Raw genomic sequence first — 21,437 nt, 5'->3', positions numbered from 1 at the left:
TAATCCAGTGACATTTGGATCTTTGGAAACAGCAGATCTGCTCACTCAGTACCCTCTGCTTTGAGTTTTCATGTAAAAGTCTTGACTGTTTACACATTAAAAAAAGCCCCCACAAATAAATGAATATATTTCAAACAGTGGGCAAGCTAACAAGACAGGTATAGTGAGCACAGCCACAAAGTCTAAGTGCTAACATTATAAAATGGTATTAGAATTGGATTGAGTATAAAAAACTGGAGCTCAGACGGATGGTGGTATAAAGCGTACAGGAAGATTATTTGTTTGATATTTAAATGAATAAATCTCCAAAAGGCTCCAACAGCACAAACACAGCCCAGAGTTCAACCACTGACTTAACTGAGGAAACAATTAGCAGACAGCCGGCAGCTCTCACCTGTCACTCAAAGAGGCCACAAGCTTAATTTTACATACCTTTACGTCTTAATATAATTTAAACAGTTAAGTTATATAAAAATGTACGCTCTTGTATTTGTAACAAAGAGACAAACGAATAGTGCGGTAGCCTAGTTGTTAGTGCACATGCCACATGTATGGAGGCTGCAGTCCTCCAGTGTTTGAATCTAACCTCTGACTCCTTTCGAACATGTCATTCCCCACTCGCTCTTTTCTAAATTTCTAACTCTATAAATAAATTATAAGCTCAAAAATTAGTACACAAATCAGCTTTCAAAACGGAAAACATTTGTTTTATACCAGGCTGTACACGTTTATTTCTGCTGTAAAGTTGGACTTTTTAACATACGGTCCAATAGAGATTGACTCACCTTTGCAGCCAGCCTCAAGTGGACACTCAAGGAACTGTCGTTTTTTGGAGCAGATGCATTGGCGATATTTAACATCTCAGATGGCCACTACCACACAGAGCACTGCATCATTTCAACTTGTGTGCATCTGAATGTAAAGTACAAGACATATAAAAGCAAAATCTGATCATCCTTGATTGCGAAAGATGACGATGGCATGTAAATGCACATTCAAATTACATTAGGCAATAGTCATTTATTTTATGAAAAAATCACAGTTTTAAGTTGTCACACATAAATGATTTAAGACTTTAAAACAGAGGAAAGCCGCTGAACTGGGACGCTCCAGACTTGGACCCTTTTTTAGATTCTTCATCCAGAAATGCAGTTGTTTATTTTGCTTTTGTTTAATGAAGGGTTTTTAACCCACCATGTTCTCTAAACTACTGAGCATTTGTCTACAACCCTTTTGTTCCTTAAAATCGGCCATTCACTACATTTCACACACATTGTGTCAGTCATTTAATAGGGGATGATCTATTCCAAATACATAGATTATGAAATAGAATAAAATAAATGATTAGATATACAATAAGGGCTTTGATTAACTGAACTTTTGATTTGGAGCTGACTGTCATAATGAGAGGTGTCAAAGAAAGCAAAAGAGCAAAGCCTCAAAAAGCTTTCATAAAAATGTCATTGTATAAAATTATACGATTATCAACTCCCCGTCAGTCGAATCTACATTTCTCTTTTCTCTCTCTCTGTGATAAAGGTACATTTTACTCGGAAATGAATAGCAGTTATGTTAGAAAAGTGAAGACAGTGAGGGACTCTGATTGACAGATTCTACAGCAGGGAGGAAATTAAGCAGGAGGTGTAGGACAGCTTGGTTTAAACTAAGAGACTTTGAAGAAATGAAGCCTGAAGCCATGCTCACTTTTTCACTGACCCACAGTTTCAAAAGTGAAAATGTTAAGAAAGGTTTTCCTAGCAAGACATTTTTTCAAGTCATAATTCTGTTCTTTTTAGCCTCGGTCATCTTTAATACATACTGTGGGGTCTATATGACAAACGTGTACAAGCATCTGTGAGAAACAGAATGTAATGGCAGCAACATTAGCATGTGGAGTAAATGCCCACTGACAGGTTCAAACTGGTATTCAAAGTGTCTGTCAGCACATTGTGTCTGAATATGAGCGGGATGTTTTTGTTCCAGAGGAAGTTGATGCCTTTAAAGATACCAGACTCCACTGACAAGAACAAGATTTGTTCAACTCTTACAACAAGAGCTTGTCCACTGCTGCATGAATTGGTTTACTCGATTGTCTTATTGTGTGTAACACAAATAGTGTGTGAGATCTCAACACAAAGGTGGAGTCAGCAGTATATTTTGTTGCAGCTTGTCAAAATAAAATTCAAACTGGGCCCCTCCTTCTGGACTCATCGTCCTCAGATGTGCACACTCACTGCAGGACATAGTGTGTATGTTTATTGCTTGTACACACACTGCAAGCTACCGTACGTTGGAACAAACTAACCACCTGCCTGTCCAACAGAAAGCAGGCCAACTCTGTGTCTGTGGAAAAGCTTGTTCCTTGGATTGGAGCAAGCTTTATCTGCTCGCTGTTTCGCCTCACTGTGATCAGATTTTCCTCTTCTTTGCAGCTACGTCCATGTCTGTCATATTCACAGCTTTGAATAATGTCCAATAGCTGAATTGTATCCCCTCCTAAAATCACCTATTCATTGTCATTGGCTACAAGAAACGTACCAGGTTCCCGTCCAGAAACGTTCCCCATGTCAACCAAAAACAAACGACAGCATGTGAATCCAGTCCGAGGACAGCGTCTCTGCAGACACACATGCATGGAGGTTCAGAGATGGAGATTAAGTAACATTACTTTTATATAAGTCTATTTTTTTTCTTTCTGTTAAAAACCACTGACACTGCCTTTAGGTAAAAATGAACAGTCACACAATTACTCAGACTAACGGATCAAGGCAACAGTGGACACGAAACTTATGAGAATGCTACGTCTGTAAATGAAGTTTAGTGTCCCTGAAGAGTGACGACTGTTTCTGTTTTAAAAATAAAAACATCCTACTTCTATAAAAAAAGGTATTTCTATTTTAAGGCCTCCCTTTTATTCTTTTAGACTCTAAGAATAACAATCGGAGTCTATCACTGACAAAAATATACCCTTTTAGTGCACTGTGTAGATTAGCCCCGAAGGATTAGGTTACAGACATTAGAGCCTGTTTCACTGCTGCTAGCTGAAGCAACATAACAAAAACATTTTAACTTCAATCTTGAGAAATATGTTAAATTACTGCACAGGGTTAAGAAAAACATGATTGGTCTGTTAAGCAATTAGGTGACTTCATTTAATGCAAAGTGCTGTGTAAAAAAAAACAAAAACATTTTGTATGTTTGAATATTTAGAGTTGGCTGTGAAATGTATTCACATCTGAGAGATTTAATCTGTGAACAGAACGTCCATGAATGTGGTCTAATAGGCTGCGGACTGGGCCTTTAATAAGATGAGTAATGCCTCTGCATGACTTGCCTTTTACATACTGAGTGTGGAATCTATGAATAGCTTCTCTGCCGTGAGGCAAAGGTGCGTAAATCACAGCAAATACGTCGAAGAGATTCAAACTCGGGTTCTGTGTTGGAGACATTTTCTTCATTGATGTACTGACTCATCTCTCTCTCGCTCTCTGTGAGCCGAGAAGTGGCTGAAGGCTGGACGCACATTGGAGGATGTTGAGCACCTTGGCTGCTAAAGCTTCATAACGCAGAGCTGAGATCAGCCTCCAGAGGCCTTCATGGGGATTTAAGTAGCCAGAGGTGCAGCAGCAGGATGACTCAAAACCAATAGATGTAAAAGACGGAGCAGATAGCGGGCTGCTGACGCAACATCTCGTATTAAACCCGTGAAGTCGAGTCAAGGCATTGAGGGAAAAACAGGATGTGTAGCTCTCCAAAAGGAAGCTGCAAAGATGAGACACTGAGTTCACATTATCATCCAGACACAGCTCAGCAATGCACTTAACAGTCCTGCATTAATCTCCAAAAGGTTACTGTCTATTCTCATGCATGCTTCATTATGCAGACTTAGCTTTTCCATGGGAGCAAACATGTTGATGAGTAGGTCATTGTATGGCTAATCTCTATAAAAGACTGATTTAAGCACTTCATTTCCATTGTGCTGCCTCTGATTTTTTCTCTTTGACTGGTATGCAAGCCAACACATAATGAATATGCAAAGTCAGAGACACAACACAAAGTGTGCATGATGCTTTAATGACATCTTAACGAAAGAACGCTTTAGAAATCGAGTTATTTTTAAAGACACTGCTGGTTTTAACCTGTCAGATACTCACAGGCACAAGTGTAAGATGAAAGAGTATTTTCTTAATACATTACATGTAACAAGTAATTATGGAATACAATAACACGTTTCATGTAAATGTTTTAGCCTTTTTTAAGTAACAACACAAAACAAGAACATCTATTTTTACTTCTGATCACCCTTTCCTTTTACTGGAACTGCACCTGATTGTGAGCTGCAGACTCACAATTGTACATTTGTGGTTCTACTTATGCAAATGTGAATGCATTAATATAATGACATCTCAAGTGTTAACACACTGAGATTGATTTAATTGCAGTTTTGTTCTCTACTGCTCTAAAACCCTGCCCTTTCCCTGGAGTAAAAAGGATTAAAATTGTCTAGAAATGTGATTTATTGTGATAGTTTACAGTCACGATTTAAACACCAGTTTTGTAATCATGTTCAAGATATAACAATCACGCGGACCACTGAGAAACTTGGTTATTTATATCCCTCTAATGACTTCAGTCATTTTGACATTCAGACATTTAAGGCATCCACTCCTGAAGTATTTAGATATTTTCAGGAGGACTGCTCTGCATATTCTCTTGATCTTGTTGTTCATATTGAACCTCACAGCGGGAGTCTGTCACTGTCAGAGGTAGGGGAGCCGGGGGATTTCCTGAGGCAAGATGCGGAAGTATCGGAGCCTCTGTATCAATGCTACATGTAGTTCAAAGGACTCACAACATCAACTAAAGAACAACATTCTGATGAACAGAAAACGTAATGCAACATTTGAAGTACGTGCACGTAGATCGTAGTGATCGGGTGCGAACGCTCTCTGCAACGTGCAGCAGTCACAGTAAATAAACGTCACTCCCACCCTCCAATCCACGTTCATGCATCCAGCCCCTCCTGTAGATATCAGGACGTTTCTGCAAGAGTCTCCTTGTAACAGGTTTAAAGAGTATAGAGTCTAACTTAAATACATTAGAAAATCAGAATAGTGTATCATGCATTACGCATAAATATGAGATCGAAAGCACTTGGTAACTGTTGGAAATTAATTTTGGAAAAGTTAACTAGACAAGCATTATTTATTTATTTATTTTTACCAGTCTAATAGAAGCGTTTTAGTTTGATTTGGCTGAAGATGAAGAGGCAGAGATTTTCAGACTTTGAACATTTTGCGCATCAAACTGCTTTGCATTCAACTGAAAGTTATCCCAGCTCTTTTTTAACAATTAGTGTGGACTAAGTATGGCTAATTAAACACCTCACTATATCATGCAGAATCGCCCAGCAGCTCAGGCTGAATCCTACACGATGACCAGCAGTTTGATCAACACCTCAAAGATTTCCAGCGTTCAAAAGAGTCACATCCCTTACTGACTGGTATGAGTTAAGACCAGCAGTTAACAGATCATCAGTTCGGACACTGATTCTCAACCGGATGTATCTCAGGCTCTTTCGACTCTGAGGTTATCATAATTACATTTGCACTAATGCGCCTATTCAAACACTGGCAACACAAAAAAAGAGCAGCAGAAACCTACGTTGTTCCTGTCACCTCCAAACTTACTTTTTTTAAATGTTTTTATTTCACTTATTGTATTTGTAATTGAACTTCTTTTGTGTGTCAGTGTTTACAATAATGGGTAAAACAATTGTAATATGTTTAATTATTTCTTTCGGGGTGGTATCTTGTTTATTGATTACTGGTGACAGGATGGAGAGGTTTCAACTCAAGATGAGAAACACTCATCTAAAGGAAATGCATGCAGGTCATGTTTTAACTATTTATGGAAGCTTTGGAAAGAAAGATATTAACGAGAATTTATTAGAATGTGTAAAATACAAGTCAACACTTTAAATGACAAAGACATGGAATTATAGCAACTTGTAATTATAAAGGCATTACAAGAAAAGAAAAAAACCTGAACGGGTCGTTGTTGACCCATAAAGCATATACAATTTTAAAGACGAAAGCAACCTTTGCTCTATTACACAGTACTTAGTAGTTACGCCCCAAACTCTGAGCTTAATTGGCTCCGTGAGTTCCATTGGTGGACGCTAGGAGCTGTCCGTGGTGCTGAGTGATGCACGCGAGCATCGGAAGCTCCGCGCGCACAGCAGAGACAGCGTGCAGCAGATATCCACACTCTCCAGCTTTCAGGGAGAGGAGTCAGTACACTCAGCGGTCTGTGGACGGAAACTACAGCCCCTTCGTCCCTATCAGGGAGTGATTCAGACAGAGGAACCCGGGCTGAAGTGACGGAGGAGGGTTCAGGGTTTCCGCGGAAAAGTGTTGAACCCAAGGACGTTCAATACGAAGAGCTCGAGGAGCGCAAAACGGGGACAAAACGTGATGAAGGCGATCACTGATTATTTTGCTCTGCTGTTGGTTCTGGTGGCGGCGAGCACGGACATCAGCACCAAAGGTATGACATGTCATTAGTATTTCCTCGCTGTTTCAAAATGTGTGCTTTGATGGAGCTCTTCAGCCTCGCTGCTTCTAAATACATGTTTTTGGTTGTGAATGTTTGGCTCAGTTATCGCCCGGGAAGCTTTCCGTTTCTGACGGTTTCTTTTGTCAGTCTCTCCATGTGCTCACACAGATCTCTTAAATTCACTCCTTTTTAGTAATTAACGCACAAGGCGTGTTCTTCCTTGTTCTTTTTAGTTGGATGATACATGCAAAACGAAACATACAGCAGTCAAAACACATCGTTCAGTAGAAATACCGCTCAAACTTCTCATATGATTACTCTTTAGTTGTAATATCCTTGCCTGGAGTTTTCGATTTTCTCGTAGCAAATGCAGAAAACTCATGTAGGCAAACAGGCTGATAAAAATGTGTTTTTCCAGCCTTATACAAAAGCAGAAGTGCTGAAATGAATGCAGCCTATCTCCTGCTGCTCTTGTCACAATAGTGGAAGGGCTGATAGTATTTTTTTTTTTTTTGCAGCCTCTCTGCATTATTCATCTCCCCTGGCTGAACAGGGACAGCTTCACAACATGGGTGATGTTACAGAGATTGGTCTCACTGGATGGATTTAATATTTTCTACTTCGTTGCACCTCAAATAAAGTCTGAGATTTACTTTAAACACAGTTCTCCCCATTAGCTTGTCCATTAGACACATCAGCACACACTATTCAATGTGTTGGAAATCAAGTTCCACGAAGTGGTGCTCAGTCGTCAGTTAATGTTGTGTTTGTGGAGCTGACTCTTGTGTAATTCAGGTTGTGATGGATGCTTACGCCTGTGTTTGTGTTTGCATAATCACCCTGCCATGCCAGCAAATCACACAAAGTGTTGACTGGCTTTGTGCAGTCGAGTCTGGCTGCTGACGTGTTGTTGTGTGCAAAAAGGAATGAAGAAGATTTATCATCAGCATGATGCTTTAGTGACAATAGTTTTTATCAGATCTGTTAGTTTCTCTTCACTTGTTAGTGTAATGAAGGGGCAGTTTGAATCCCCATCTCTTCACTTAAACACAAACACAAACGCTTCTCGTCCTGTATGCTTTTGTAACCAGAGCTTTGTCTTAATACCAAACTACAAACACCATTTTAATAAGAGTTGAGTCTGTTCTTGCTTCCTTCAGGGATGCTATGTGCACTTGCACTGAAAAAAACCGAAGCTAGTCGACTGCTAAATATGACTGCAGTGCGTTGTTTATTTGCGTTGTGCGTTGCTTTACTTGACCATTTACACAAAATGCAATATAGAAAATGGAGATGGAGAAGCCTCGTGTTTGTGAATCTGCCAGTTTGAATCTCAACTTTTCTTTGTGAGGTTGATTTAGGGCTCAGATGTGGAAGAAGAGAGGAACAAGCGTTTGTTTGTTTAGATGAAATCACAGCGAGGCAGATGTTCAAACACACGGCACACACCTGGACACGCACACATACACATTCACACACACGAAACATCTATTTTTTTATTACATGTCTTTAATTCATTCCATTTGAATGTATACATTGTGAGTTCCTTTATCATATAATTCTTGCAAAAATGCATAAGCTATAACCTCTGAAAATAGACAAACACGTACTCTATAAAACTGCTCAATGCAGCCAAGGTCTAAGCAAAAAAAAACAAAAACAAACTTTCATTCTGAAAGAAAAATGAATTAGATTTATTAGAAGGAACAAACCTCGTAACATGCATCGAACCTGCTGCTTTTAGAGGACTGGGACCCTTTTAGGTTCAGAGTCACTTTTTCTGATTTAGTATCGTTGGTTTTTATCACTTTTTGGCTTAAACATGTAAAATATTTTTGAGCAGCCTTCAGTAATTTGAAATCTTGAAGTTAAATTATAAAGTTAATTTAAAGATAACTAACTACAACCTTAAAATATACACAAACAAGAAGTGGAGATTCTACAGTCTGATGGGGCAAAAATCCTTTGGGGGCCCTCCAACGAACCACCATTCATCAACAGCATGTCTGCCCGTGTCTCGACGATGACTCCTCTTCTTCTTTATTTCCAGTTTATGGTTCTCTCCAGTGGAGTGTTAATTCCTCGTCTATTTTTCTTTGTTGACTTTGATTGAGAAACTTTGGTTTTCACAGCAATAATGCAAGGCACCAGGAGTGAGTGCTGTCAGATGGGGCCTCTTCGGGAGGTTTTTTTTACTGTTGCAAAATTTGCCCATTTTACGTCACTGCTATGGCTTAAGTTTGGGGGCCCTCAGGGGCCCTCTACTGGTCTTGGGCCCCAAGTTGTCTGCCTTGCCTGTTTACATGACCTTCAAATACCAGAAAGAAGAGAAATCAGTCCATTCATGAGGGATTTATGAAATGATACCATGATATTAAAGTGTAAGTCATAATGCTCCTTTGTTTTGAAGAACTTCAGAGTTGATGAGTTGGACAGAAAACCTCTCTGATCTGTGATTCATTGACAGTCAGGCCTCAAGCAGCGTGTGTATTTAAAACCTTGATAAGTCATTAATAAAGAGCGGTTAAAATCCTCTTCAGAGATTTGTTCAAGTAAACAGTGGGCTGTGGATTCTGGTCCACCTGCCCTGAAGGCAGTAATGAGGTCAAACTGTCCAATGAAAGTGCTCCCTGACAAACACAAAGACAGTCATGGAGGATGAACATCAGGTATGTCAATCGGCTTATAGTTGTTTTATACAATAAACGCTTTAACACAGTGTCTGCCCACAAGTTCCTGCTGCTGTTGTTTACCACACAGGGATTCTTTTTTAATGTAATGTAAGTGAAGAAGAAGACAAAAGCAGCGATCCTTCTCCTCTGCTAATCTGTCCTCCAAAGTTTCTCTAAAGCTGATATGAGCATTCAGCAGTCAGATCTAGTTGATGTAGATTTGTTAAACGTGTATATTATAACATTATTCATGTTGTCATCATGGGTTCACAGCTGTTAAAAAGGACACGCTGTCCGTCTAAGCACAGCATGAATTCAGTTCATGATATTTTTTTGTGCGTTAGTCGTATGATATTTAAAAAAAGTCGATCTCATTCAACAGTGTGCAGGGATGCCTCATGCTTGTTCTTGCACCTTTCAGAAAAAGCTAAAGATCCAGCTCTTTTATGAATAACTATGACCTTAATGAGGATGATGGCGATTTGGCTTTGTTTGATACCGATGATTTAAAGATGGTCTCTATGCTGATTAGAACTCTCAAGAACTGACGCTGATGTTGCGCTGTGCAGTGTTTAGTACTGTCTGTGTGGAGTTTGCATGATGTATGCGTCATTTCTCTCCCAGTATGCTGGCTTCCTCCCACCATCCGAGGTCTGTTAGGGTTAATAGGTCACTCTAAATACCCTCTAGGTGTGAATGGTTGTTTGTCTGTCTGCTCTTTGATTGACTCCTCAATCTGTCCACATGTAACACAGCCTCTCGCCTCTCTGCCCAATGACAGCTGGGAGCGTCTCCTTGGGTGACCCAAAATGGGATAAGTGGTTCAAATTATGGATGGATGATTGTTGTTCGATGTTCACACAAAAACGGTGACATTTTCTTAAACCAGCCTGTGAGAGAAAGTAATAGAAGTGCTCTATGCAGCCAAGGTCCAAGCAAAAAAAACAAAAAACTTTTTCTTTCATTCTGAAACAAATATGAATTCAATTTATTAAAAACAAAAAACCTGTGAACACACATCGAACCTGCACATTTTAGAGGACTGGAGCCACATTTTCTGACTTTGTCGAGCTGGGTTTTCTCACATTTGGCTTAAACATGTAAGAGAGGCAGCGGCTCAGTCCGCAGGGACTTGGGTTGGGAACCGGAGGGTCGCCGGTCAGAGTCCCGTTGTGGACCAAATCTGGAAATTTGTCTGGTAGCTGGAGAGAGGCCAGACCACTTCCTGAGCACTGCCGAGGTGTCCTTGAGCAGGGCATCAAATCCTCCCCCCTCCACCAGCTCCGGAGCACCGACCAGGGGCAGCTATAACCGGTCTTCCTGCTTGAACTTACGCTGAGCTCCCTTAACCCATGACAAGGAGCAACTTCTGCTTTTTCAACATCAACATCTTGACGTATTTTTCTTGTTATCTTGAGTGAGCAAAGCTGTTTTTCTAGTGTAACAGGATCACATTCTGGTGATCTAGAAATCAAAACAATACTCTGGTCTCTGTGATAGGCCAGCCTATGGCATGCCAGGTTGCCATCACCCTCACTAATGAGGCGAGGGAAGCATATGCTTGTTTTGTGCTGTGGCAACAACTCTTGGAATGTGAGATAACGGAGTTGAAAACCAAGAAAAAAACAACTGGACGTTACTCATCATCACAAAGAAAAAGGCGTAAATATAATGTATGGATGCTTGTGTGCTCAAGGCTTCCATAGATAACAAACAGTTTAGTCACATTAGTAAAAACTGCACTTTTGCTCCCGGCTCTACACAAGCATTGCAGTGAAGAAGTGTGTACAGTCTGCAGTAAATCACAGAGTCAGGAGTGAAGGGACAATAATGCAGCTTCAGATCCATGAGAGATCAGTCCTGCTTCTCCTTAAAGCTTCACCCTGGCTGCTGATTACTGCTCTGTTATTCATCACTTTTTCTCTTCCACCCCCCCCCCCCCCCCCTCGCTGTGCCCTCCCTCTCCCACACTCATTTTTTCTCTCTTCCCCTCTCTCACTGTTGTCTGAGAGCCACAGAGTGACACAACGCGTTATGGCCGACCTGAAATAGGAGCTGTTTTGATGATGTCCCCGAGGTTGTCGGGGTCAGCCGCTCTGTCCCTTTTCCTTCAGATTACAGCCCAGATAAATATGTCGACCCCGGCCGACCTGGAGCGTACGATGCCCCCGGAGTCCCGCCCCTCAGGCCCAGCTGGCGTTTTTGCTGCCTGTCATCATTGTCAGCACTCTGCAGGGAGAGATGCCTCAAACTAATGGCTGCTGCAGGGCTGACGGGGCTAAAGGGGCTTTATTTTAGGCCAGCAACAGCAGCAACTCAGCACAACAAACACGGACACATCATAGCCTCACATTCGATAGAAACACAATGTTCTCTCTCTGCATTTGTCATCAACAAAGCAACAACGTTCAAATTAAAAAGTGATATTATTTCTCTCCCAGAGGAACCAGTGAGTTTCACATATGGGGTTTTAAGCGTGGGAGGAAAGTGTAGTTACACACACATCACTTTAGCACCGATACACCAACACCCAGCCATTGAGAATTGAACATCGGGACCCGTATTCATGAAAAAACAGTCTGAGAATACTTTCAGAGAGCTCCTCCCTTAGCTTAGAAAATCCTAGAAAGGAGTCCGAGCTAAGACGTGATTAGGATCATTCTCAGAGCGAGACAGGCAAAGTTTTATCTCGATGAGCTCAAACTCTAAAGATAGATAGATGTACTTTATGGATTCCAAGCTGGAAAATTGTGGCGTTACAGCAGCAGGATACCAACGCACAATGTTAGTAAAAAAACAATATAATATGGAATACAAACTAGAAAAGTACTAAAAATGTACACAAATTATATATACTCAGGGATTTAACTTAAACATTTCAACTGATCAAACGTGAGAAATGAACTGTAAGTCATGTTTAACTGAATGTAAGCTTTGATGACAGTCGTAAATGAGCAGTATTGATTTAGAGAAAAATCTATGCTACATCTATTCAAGTGTATCATTGATAATGATTGTCTTAAAGCTGCCAGGAGGCAAGATGATTTAAATAATGTGATAGCTTGTCAGACTATGTCTTTTAAAAAGAATCTTGTGCTGAGAGAATCTGTATTTCACTCTTTTGTGATTAAACATGAAACTTCAACTCCCATTCACCGCTACATCAGAGATGAGCTGAACTGTCTGCATCGGCTTCAGATAAAAGTCTCTATTGTGCCTCTTTGGTGATGATCAACATTCTCTCACTATAACCCCTCTTTCCCCAACAAACCACACACACACACACACACACACCCTGTTTCCACCCCCTTCATCATCGGTGCCACGGCAGAAAAGCAATTTGTTCTCGGTGTCACTGATCTGATGCAATCAGCACTGCTTCACGCTTTTGAATGAGGGAAAGACAGCGAAAAAGGACACTGTGTTTAATTAAAAGACGCACTTTTGTGAACGTGACGATCATATAATTTGGGGTGGAGGATTGCAAGGTTGCGTGTTCGACACCTGCTTTCCGATTACTGCTGATTAACCTATCCAAACTCGCCCGCCGCCCTCATCAAGGGCTATTCAGGGTGCCGAGGCTGCGCTCTCACTCTAATTGTCTCCGAGCCTTTTCCTCTTTGAAATGCTCAATTGGAAATGAGTGTTATCAAAATTCAGAGCTGCTCCCTCTCACAGGAAATGGGGGCGCTGGGTTCTTTACACACAGCTCCTGACTCCTCCTGAGAGGAGCTGAGGAGGTGGAGGGGTGGAGCACTCTCATCTTCCCTTTTCTCCCTCTATCCCCCTCTTTGCGTAGCTGTCCCTGTGAAGCGAGCGGCGGGTCTGTGAAGTGTTTACCCTCGTCTCTGTCAGTCAAAGCTGGTTTCCTGAAGGCTGCATTCATCGGCTTTACAATATCTCTGTCTCCTCCCTGCATGAGATCCGTCCTGACAGAGCCTCACAGTGAAATTAGAGACGATGCGAAGGGGATGTGATGTGCTTTGAACTGCACCTGCTTTATGTGTCACCGTCACATCCCACATCCTGTCGTCTTTGAACATCATTTCAGCTCTCTGGTGAATTGCTCTTTGAATAACATGCAGTGACGTGAATAGTCTCAGAATGAGCTGAATGTCTCTCATTTGGTTTACAATCTGACAATAGAACAATCTCTAAATCCATTTCTGCCCACAGATACATTTAATTCCACCTAATGCTCACAATAATTCCCCGGCTGTCGCATTAAGACTTAGCTCGCTCTAATTGATGGCTGTCATGTTGCAGCTGCCACTCAGCATCATGCTTGCAGCACCTGGAGATATTTCTTGCAAATCAATGTCCAATCAGAGCTGTGTTGGGCTGGAGGCCTCGCCTCGGCCTGAACAGCGCTTTATTGCTCCCTCTGCTTCCGCTGATTGACACAAACCAGAAAGGATTAGCTAAAAGCAACGGGATTTACCACCAAGTAAAGCGTGCCACAACTTCAGGGGACATGTTTTTCTGTGCGGAAATGATCTTGTGATTATTATATTATATGAGAAAAAGTGAGGTAGCTTGTGGGGTAACTTACCATACCTTAAATCTCATGCACAGTAAACAAAAGCTCTGAAATGTCTTCTTCAAATCCTGTTTTTAAATTAGCTTGTAGGAAGAATGTGAACTGATTTCTGAACACTGTTAAAGCTGCAGGTACTTTTTCCAGGAACTCAGTACTTTTTCTCCAAAGGTGCCAGAATCCAAATGAAAATCCAGGCCATGGTACTAAGCTTGATCTGAAAGGAAAACCAATTAGCATACCAATGACCCACAGAGGCTCATACTCTTCATTCCATCCGTGAGCCAGTGATGAACCAAAGAAAACTTTGGGATGAAATGGAAAACATCTTCAAGAACGTTTTTTCCAGTTGTCTTTTAGGACAAGCTTTAATTAATCAACCAACATTAAACATTTGACCAAGTGCAGTCCAGTAGCACTGAACGTGCACAATTGGTACAGTGCTTGCAGAATGTTGTCCAAATCTCAGACGAGAACCAGAAGTGGAAAAATATGAGGTCTGCTTGGTTTCAGATCTGAGTTTAATCTCCATCTTGGTTAATGAAAGCCAGAGGCCATCATGTATATTTGTAGGTATGCTAATTAAGGTTAGTGAAAAACAAGCTTTTAAAAATCCACTGCTTGTAATAAAACTGTCCGCTGTTTCATGGGCATCAGAAAGCATGCACACATCATTGTTAATACTGTTTGTTCGTGACTCTGCTTTTACTCTCTTTTAGTGACAGAGCGGACTGTCATCTGATTGTCTTTTCACTGTCAAAATGTTGCTCGAGAAACATCAACTCTGCTCCATGGCTTTGACAAGCTGCGTTTGTAATCGGCATCGCCTGCTCCTCATTTCCTCGACGATCTTTCATTTCCTCCTCTGTCATCATCTCCTCCGTCCCTCTCAGGCTTATTTTCAGCCACTGCTGCCTCGGCCCTGCTGCACATCCTCCGAGTCTCACCCCTCCGAGTCCCAGAGCCGCATCGATCGAGCAGCGGCGGTGCAGAACTGGTGTTTGTGCAGAGAATAGGGCCTGCCCGCTCTCCCCTCATGCTCTGGCAGACTGTATACACCTGTCTAATTGGGGCTGGCGTCTGCTGTGCATACAGAGCCAAGGGCCTCTCCACAACGATTAGGACTCTGACAGGCTTGGCTCTCTTTTAGACTGCCGCTCCACATCCACAGAGGAAAGGGGAGTCAGTGAGGGGGGGTGAGGGGGAGGGGTCGCAGCTCACTGACAGCAGCAGAGAGAGCTGCTCATTTTGTGTATGTGTGTGTGTGTGTGTGTGTGTGTCTGTGTATTTCAAGGCCAAGAAGAAGAGAGAGAGAGATAAACAACAGTTGTCAGTAAAAGGCTGTGATTTTAATCCTTCCTTCATGTCCTTTTCTTTGGATCTTTGTTCCAAAGATAAGTGGAGCGGCTCCAGAGCAGACAGAGCTCAGCTAAAATGTTGCCAGGGAAATCCAGACAGACTTGCATGTTGGTAAGGGAGGAAAAAGAGAACCAATGGATGGATTGCAAGTAAGCGCACACGAGGTGATGTAGGTCTGTATCAAGTGCAGGATTATTATTCAGGATAAAATTGTTGGTGATTTATGTTGTTTTCCTGGAAAATGTCTCATGGACGTGATTCATAAAACAGGTTTGTTTCTCCCATGTTCACTGGATAAACAATAATGTTGAACTTCTTGATCTCCCAACTCCAGTCTGTAAAGTGGGTGGGTTAGGGATAGCATCGAGTAGTGTTTTCATCGTATCTTCAACAGTCTTGAGAACTGGTCTTTAACTCAAGATGCAATATGAGTCTGTCTTTTCTCAGTTCCAGCTTCTCTATCATCACATGCAGAACATCTAAACACGCTTAAACGCTTAATTGTTTTTTGAAAAACTAAATAATTTTTTTTTTTTTTTAAATTAAAAATATGTATATATATATAAACACTTAATTGACAGCTTATGAAGCAACCGATATTTGTCATATGAAACACCACGTTTCCAACTTCGCTGCAGTTTGGGATGTGCAATTTTCAGTACTATCAGTATTCTACTACTCCTATTATTTTATCAATGAGTACTTGGTTACTTGCAAATAATATTATCATCCTTATATATCATCATCATTATATTATTCTTGCTCGGCAGAATGTTTGCCTCTGTTCAGTCTAAGTCTGTTTCCTCAGTTTGTTAGTAGGAGGTGTTGAAACGTCTCTGCCTTGATGTTTTTTCACGAGACGCTGTGACAAAGCATCAGTTTGAGTTGATCTGGGACAAAACCACTTTGGGGTAACTCTGTTAGTAATTTGTTACAGCAGCAGGCAGCTACTTCCTGTGAAATAACTTTAATAAAGTCACTGTCAACAGCAGCAGAGAGGAACAGTTAGAGAGCTGTTCTTATTCCAGCAGACAGCTGTTTTTGAAGCCAACATCTGTACAGAATACGAGAGATTTGATCAGTAGAGTAGGACAGAGAGAGTGCATCTAAACAGCAGCACAGTGCTGTGTTGATGATAGCAGAGCGACTGTTTCGGCAGGAAACAGACGCAGTAAGAGACTCAAGCTGGTGGAGAATTTAGCAGACTAGATATTGGACACATGTCCATTGGAAGGGGACAACAAGATGTTGTATGTCTATTAAATGTAGAAAAAGAAACAGTTTGATGACTTCTTATAAAAGGAAGTAATGAATGTGCAGCGTGTAGTCCTTCTCTTAAGAAGACAATGAGTCACGTTCAATAAAAGGTTCATGTACACTGCAAAAAGTCCCATCTTACAAAGTGTATCTGTCTAATTTCTCACCATTTCACCATATTTCACATTTTTGCATTGACTGAAACACATAAAATATATATGGTAAAGTTTTATTTTAGGAACCATCAAGAGAGAGAGAGAGAGAGAGAGAGAGAGAGACCTGATGCTCCTTTTAAAGTTTTACAGAAACATTTTGGTTTCATATAACAATTAAATTCTCACAAAATCAATTCAAACTGGGTTAAACTCCGGACATAATAAAACATGCCAACATAAAAGCCAAACTAGAAAAGTGTCCACAAAAGAGGATCGTATTTTTTTCTGTTAGTTAATTTTCCCTGTTGAGCCACCTCCTGTATTCATGCACTGTTTAAAATGGAGATTTAATTTGTGCAAAAGGATTTTTAAATGCTCAATAGCAGCTCAATAAATCCACAAATATGTAGAAAAATGTGCAAATGCCCACCCAGATCTGTAAATATTGAATCCAACTTGTAAATATTGTAAAGAGTAATTAGTTACGAGAGTGATGGATCTCTCACCTGGCTGCCTTTCTGCCTGTTTCTTTTTTAAACGTACATGTCAGTTTTTTCCTTTTTGCTTTTATAAGACAGGAAAGCTGAAGAGAGACGGTTAGGAGGAGAGAATGAGAGAAGACAGAGGTCTGATTTGAACTCATGGCAAGGACTGTACATTGAGTGTGCATCATAACCTTTAGGTTACCAGGACCCCAACAAGCCACCTGATAAACATGCCTTTAGTGAGACTTCTGTCATGCAAGATCCACAAATGAGATCCACAGAAAGACATCTGATGTTTGAGTTGCCTAACAAGGGTTTGTTTACCCTGAGCTCAGGCTTACAGGCGAGCTGAAGGATGATTCTCCATCGTTGACTGTTGTGAACTGACAAATCTGACGCAGAGTTTATCCACTCCCTACCAGCTGATTAAGAGCTGCATGATTCACTTTTCTTTCCTGCAACATTTCAAAAATGAGCTTAAATGATTTTAAGAATTAGAAACACAAACACTAACATTTGGAAGGGGACCGTTGATAATCTCTGCAGAAGGGCATATGTTCTGCTATATTCTTTTTTGTTGTCGCAAGCTGTTGTCACATTACTTATTCCTAAAGAGTAAAACATTTGTGGTAATATTTTCTTCAAAGAAAGCATTTCCAAAAGCCTGTTTTGAGCAGCTCAGATCAGTTTAGTAAACACCTCCCATATATCTGACACAGGCAGTAATGTGTGTGAATAAGGTGAGTGAGCAGCACTGTACTGTTGATCACAGCAGAGTGGTGACATCTGTGAGTCCCTCCGGCTCTCTTCTAGTCTGTAATGCTCTCATTAGTACAGTCTGCACTGCAGATGATCACACACACACACTCACTCACTCACACACACAAACACACACACACACACACACACACACACACACACTGTTGCTTGTTAACACTAAGCCGAGCCGTTTGCTTTAAACTGACGATGATATGAAAGCTGAGACTCTCACAAGCTGCTGCTGCAAAACAAAGACATATGAATCTGCAGCACACGCGTCACTTGCTCTATTTTTGCCACGTCAGCAGTTTTTTTTTCTCCTAACGGATATTAAAATGATCAGTCATATACAAATAATAATATACAAGCATCCCTTCAGAGTCGCAAGAGACATTACAAGAGTCAGACGATTTTATAATGGTAGGTTTTCATTGTAAAGGACAACTCTTCATAAATTAAATCAAAACGTTGTTCTGAGCGTTTCAGGAGAACTGTGAATTAATCACTTCCATAGATATGAAGTTGGGCACAGTGTATGTAATGGACTCACCAAGTAAAATGCCACTGACAGCACAGCCAGGCTCTTTCTCTTGACGTAATAAACATAAAACATGCAGATGCAGAAGCAGTGCACAGACACAGAGCTCTGTCAGAGGAAATCAGCTGCATCATTATTTACCTTTAGAGTGGTCGTGTGAGTCGGAGAGAAACGCCCGGAGCTAAAAAAAAAACCCAACAACAACAATAAAAACAATCGGCTAGCCAAGACTCAGCATCAGAGAGATCTGCAGAACAAATCACAAAATGTGCCATGAATGCAGACTTTCCTCTTTCCAATATCTTTTGACACGACAGTGTTTTTTTCTTCTTCATTATTTTATGCATTTTACAGCCAGCTGCTTCTGTGCATGAAGCAAGGAGGACAAAGGAACGCAGGATCTGAATCAGCTTTTTCCCCCTTTAGAGTAAAAACTAGTGTCATTTCAACATTGCAAAAAAAAATTGAGTGGCATATCTGCAATAAGAACAACAATAAAAACAAATTTATTGTGAAGAAACTGCAAACCTATAAAGGTTAACACAAGCTGACGACTATGAACAGAGCTCTAGTTTATCTGAGCGCGAATTTAAAGGATGGTTTTGTGAAGTATATGCAGAAGATGAGAGTCAGCACAGTTTGGAGAGGCTGGCTGGAGTTTCTACAGGAGCTAAGCACTGCTGCAGACATGGTCACTAGAAACACACTTCAGAACCTGAAAAAAGCTTGCTTATGTAGCCAAGGTGTTGCACTATAACATTAGGTCAATGACCTGCAGCACTACCAAGAGCTGTGTGACTTCTTGTGAATCTCTCTTATACGTTCAAATTGCCCACGATCTGGAAAAAATGTGCTGCTTTGGAGAGTGTTTACATACTTTAGAGTCAATATTTCAGCACCATGGACAGAGATCAGACGTCTCATGATCACAGGTTATATGTTTAAAATGAAAGAAAATAAAGAAATGCTTTGAGCTGCATTCTTTGAGGTACCGAAGTGCAGTGCTAAATATATCAGAGAAAAAGTGTCATAGTGTGAAATAGTCGTAGTTTAAAACAAATGCAGTCTTCAATAACATCTTCGAATTCATTCTAAAATAAAAAGACAAACTTCAGTCACAGAGCTCGGGGCAAAAAGTGAAACACATTTTGAAATTAAGGAGAAAAATAATCAAGTTCAGTCATTATTATTCATGCGTCACTAATAAGATAATACATAAGAGACATGCAAACACTCAAAATATGTTAATTTAATAGGCCATGCACAACAAGACATACATTTTAAATTCTGCTAATTTTCACACAACCCTGATTCTTCCCCATGTCTTATTGTTGTTCTTATTCACTCGCACGCTGATTTGTGATCTGAATTTGTTATGTGCCCTTTTCTCATCAGCTTGTAGTGTAGCAAGGCATTTCTGCACAGCCCCATGTAAAATTTGGCAGTATTAGTCATAGCTTATTCTTGAATGAGGCTTAATTACGAGCCGGGGAAAAGCTGCAGGCTGTGCTCTGAAAGGCTGGCAGGACTCAGTTAGATTGCTCTGCTCCCCTACAGTAACTGGCACCTGTTTTTCATAAAGGCCGCCATTCAAAACTCCCACACTGCAAATAACAGACGGCCACATTCCTCCACGGGAGTGAAGAGAATTGCACACTGAGCGAGCGACGGGAAGGAGGACAAAACACAGACGCACAAAATGGCTGGAAAGTACAACAGCTGAAAAGAATATCATGGAAAGAATATTTTGTGGAAATTACTGAGGGGTGAAATAGTCTAAGTTTAAATGAGAGTTATTCGTCACTATAAATTCCAATATTAAGGCAAAGGCAGATAGTAACAGCTCCTCTCCCAGCTGGGTTTCTTATTGACACAAATGAGTCATCAAAGAGAAAAATCACTGCAAAGCAACAGTGACAATTAAGCCCCGCATAAAGAATTCCAAGTATTATAATAGAACCAATTGTTATATTATGGTGCACTGAAATCAAAGACATACTAAATAAACATGGTAACTGTGTTACTTTGACAATTTTAACAGCTCATTTTGATTTCCTACATTTAACCTAATGGTTGGGTCATGTCCGGTGTGCAAAGTGTACGGAGGCTTTGATCCTCTTGCACTGATTTTGGGGCCACCCTGTGACTCCCACGATAATCCAGATTTAGAAATGTGTACGCCTTTCTAAAATAACTGAGGGATTATTTGCACAAAACCTAAACTTTACCAATCGTACATTTTCGTGTCTCTCAAACCTAACCGATCTGTGACTACACATAGTAAACTAGGTCTTCAACATAGTCGTCCAGACAGTGAGAGGGAAAAGTGAAAGCTGTTTTCAATCATGAAGCCAAAGCAGAACAGTGTGAAACCTCTTTTTTATCATATGGCCTTCAGGGGCTGGATAAAGTGACTCCACTGGTTGAAAAAAAAGAAGAATGATTGTATAACATTAAGTAAGAAAATGAACTTACATCTTGGTGGATTTATGCCCTCAATACAAATTTTCCAAACGATGTCATGGTATCAATCCCTAGATCTAGATCTCGAGTTGTCCTCAATCCAGCGAGGTGCTCAGTCTGTAAATGATGGTCCCATTTAAGAGTCAAATACTTGTCAAGGGTTTCCTGGGATAGAAATGATGCTACTCAGGGGCATGACGCCGGGTCCAACATGTTTCCAACCCTCAAGTTAATATATGGTCGAGCTGGGTAGTTTCCACAACCGCATGATACGATACAATACAGGTTGTGGTAGACATTGATTTTGGATAATGACCTACAATACACATAACTCACTGTTCTTTGTTGTTAAGAGTAACAGCAGAAACATTAAGAAACCTTAAACTTACAACACTTCACTTCCTCAGAGATCCAAGAGATAAAATATTAGAATCCCAGCACCATGGCTGTGGTGTTATTGTGAACAGCACCGTAGGTCAACTGTCTTTCAAACTGTCATCACAGCTTTGCAGACGTATCGATTCAGTAACGTCTATTTCCATACATGTATTTGCAAGGAGCACGTGATGATATATCGAGTGGTCACTTCTGACTCAAATTGCGATTGCCAAAATGAGGTTGAAGCAGCAGTTACAAATAGGAGTTTGGGTTGAA

The 21,437-nt window shown here is 40.7% G+C and overlaps 1 protein-coding gene across 1 annotated transcript in view; it reads left to right on the top strand.

Annotated features, from left to right (window-relative positions):
• Positions 1-6,218: 6,218 nt before the first annotated feature.
• The window catches only part of LOC306830035 (seizure protein 6 homolog), a gene marked incomplete at its 3' end in the record, with an annotated part of 130,905 nt that continues 115,686 nt past the window's right edge, over positions 6,219-21,437 (top strand). Inside the window, exon 1 of the mRNA XM_079353252.1 lies at positions 6,219-6,549. Within this exon, the coding sequence (XP_079209378.1) occupies positions 6,477-6,549 (73 nt within the window). The 5' untranslated portion in view covers positions 6,219-6,476. The remainder of the gene's footprint in view (positions 6,550-21,437) is intronic.

Source organism: Symphodus melops (genome assembly GCF_947650265.1).
Source record: "Symphodus melops genome assembly, chromosome: 10".
Lineage (NCBI taxonomy): Eukaryota > Metazoa > Chordata > Actinopteri > Labriformes > Labridae > Symphodus > Symphodus melops.
This window is presented reverse-complemented; position numbering and strand designations above follow the sequence as displayed.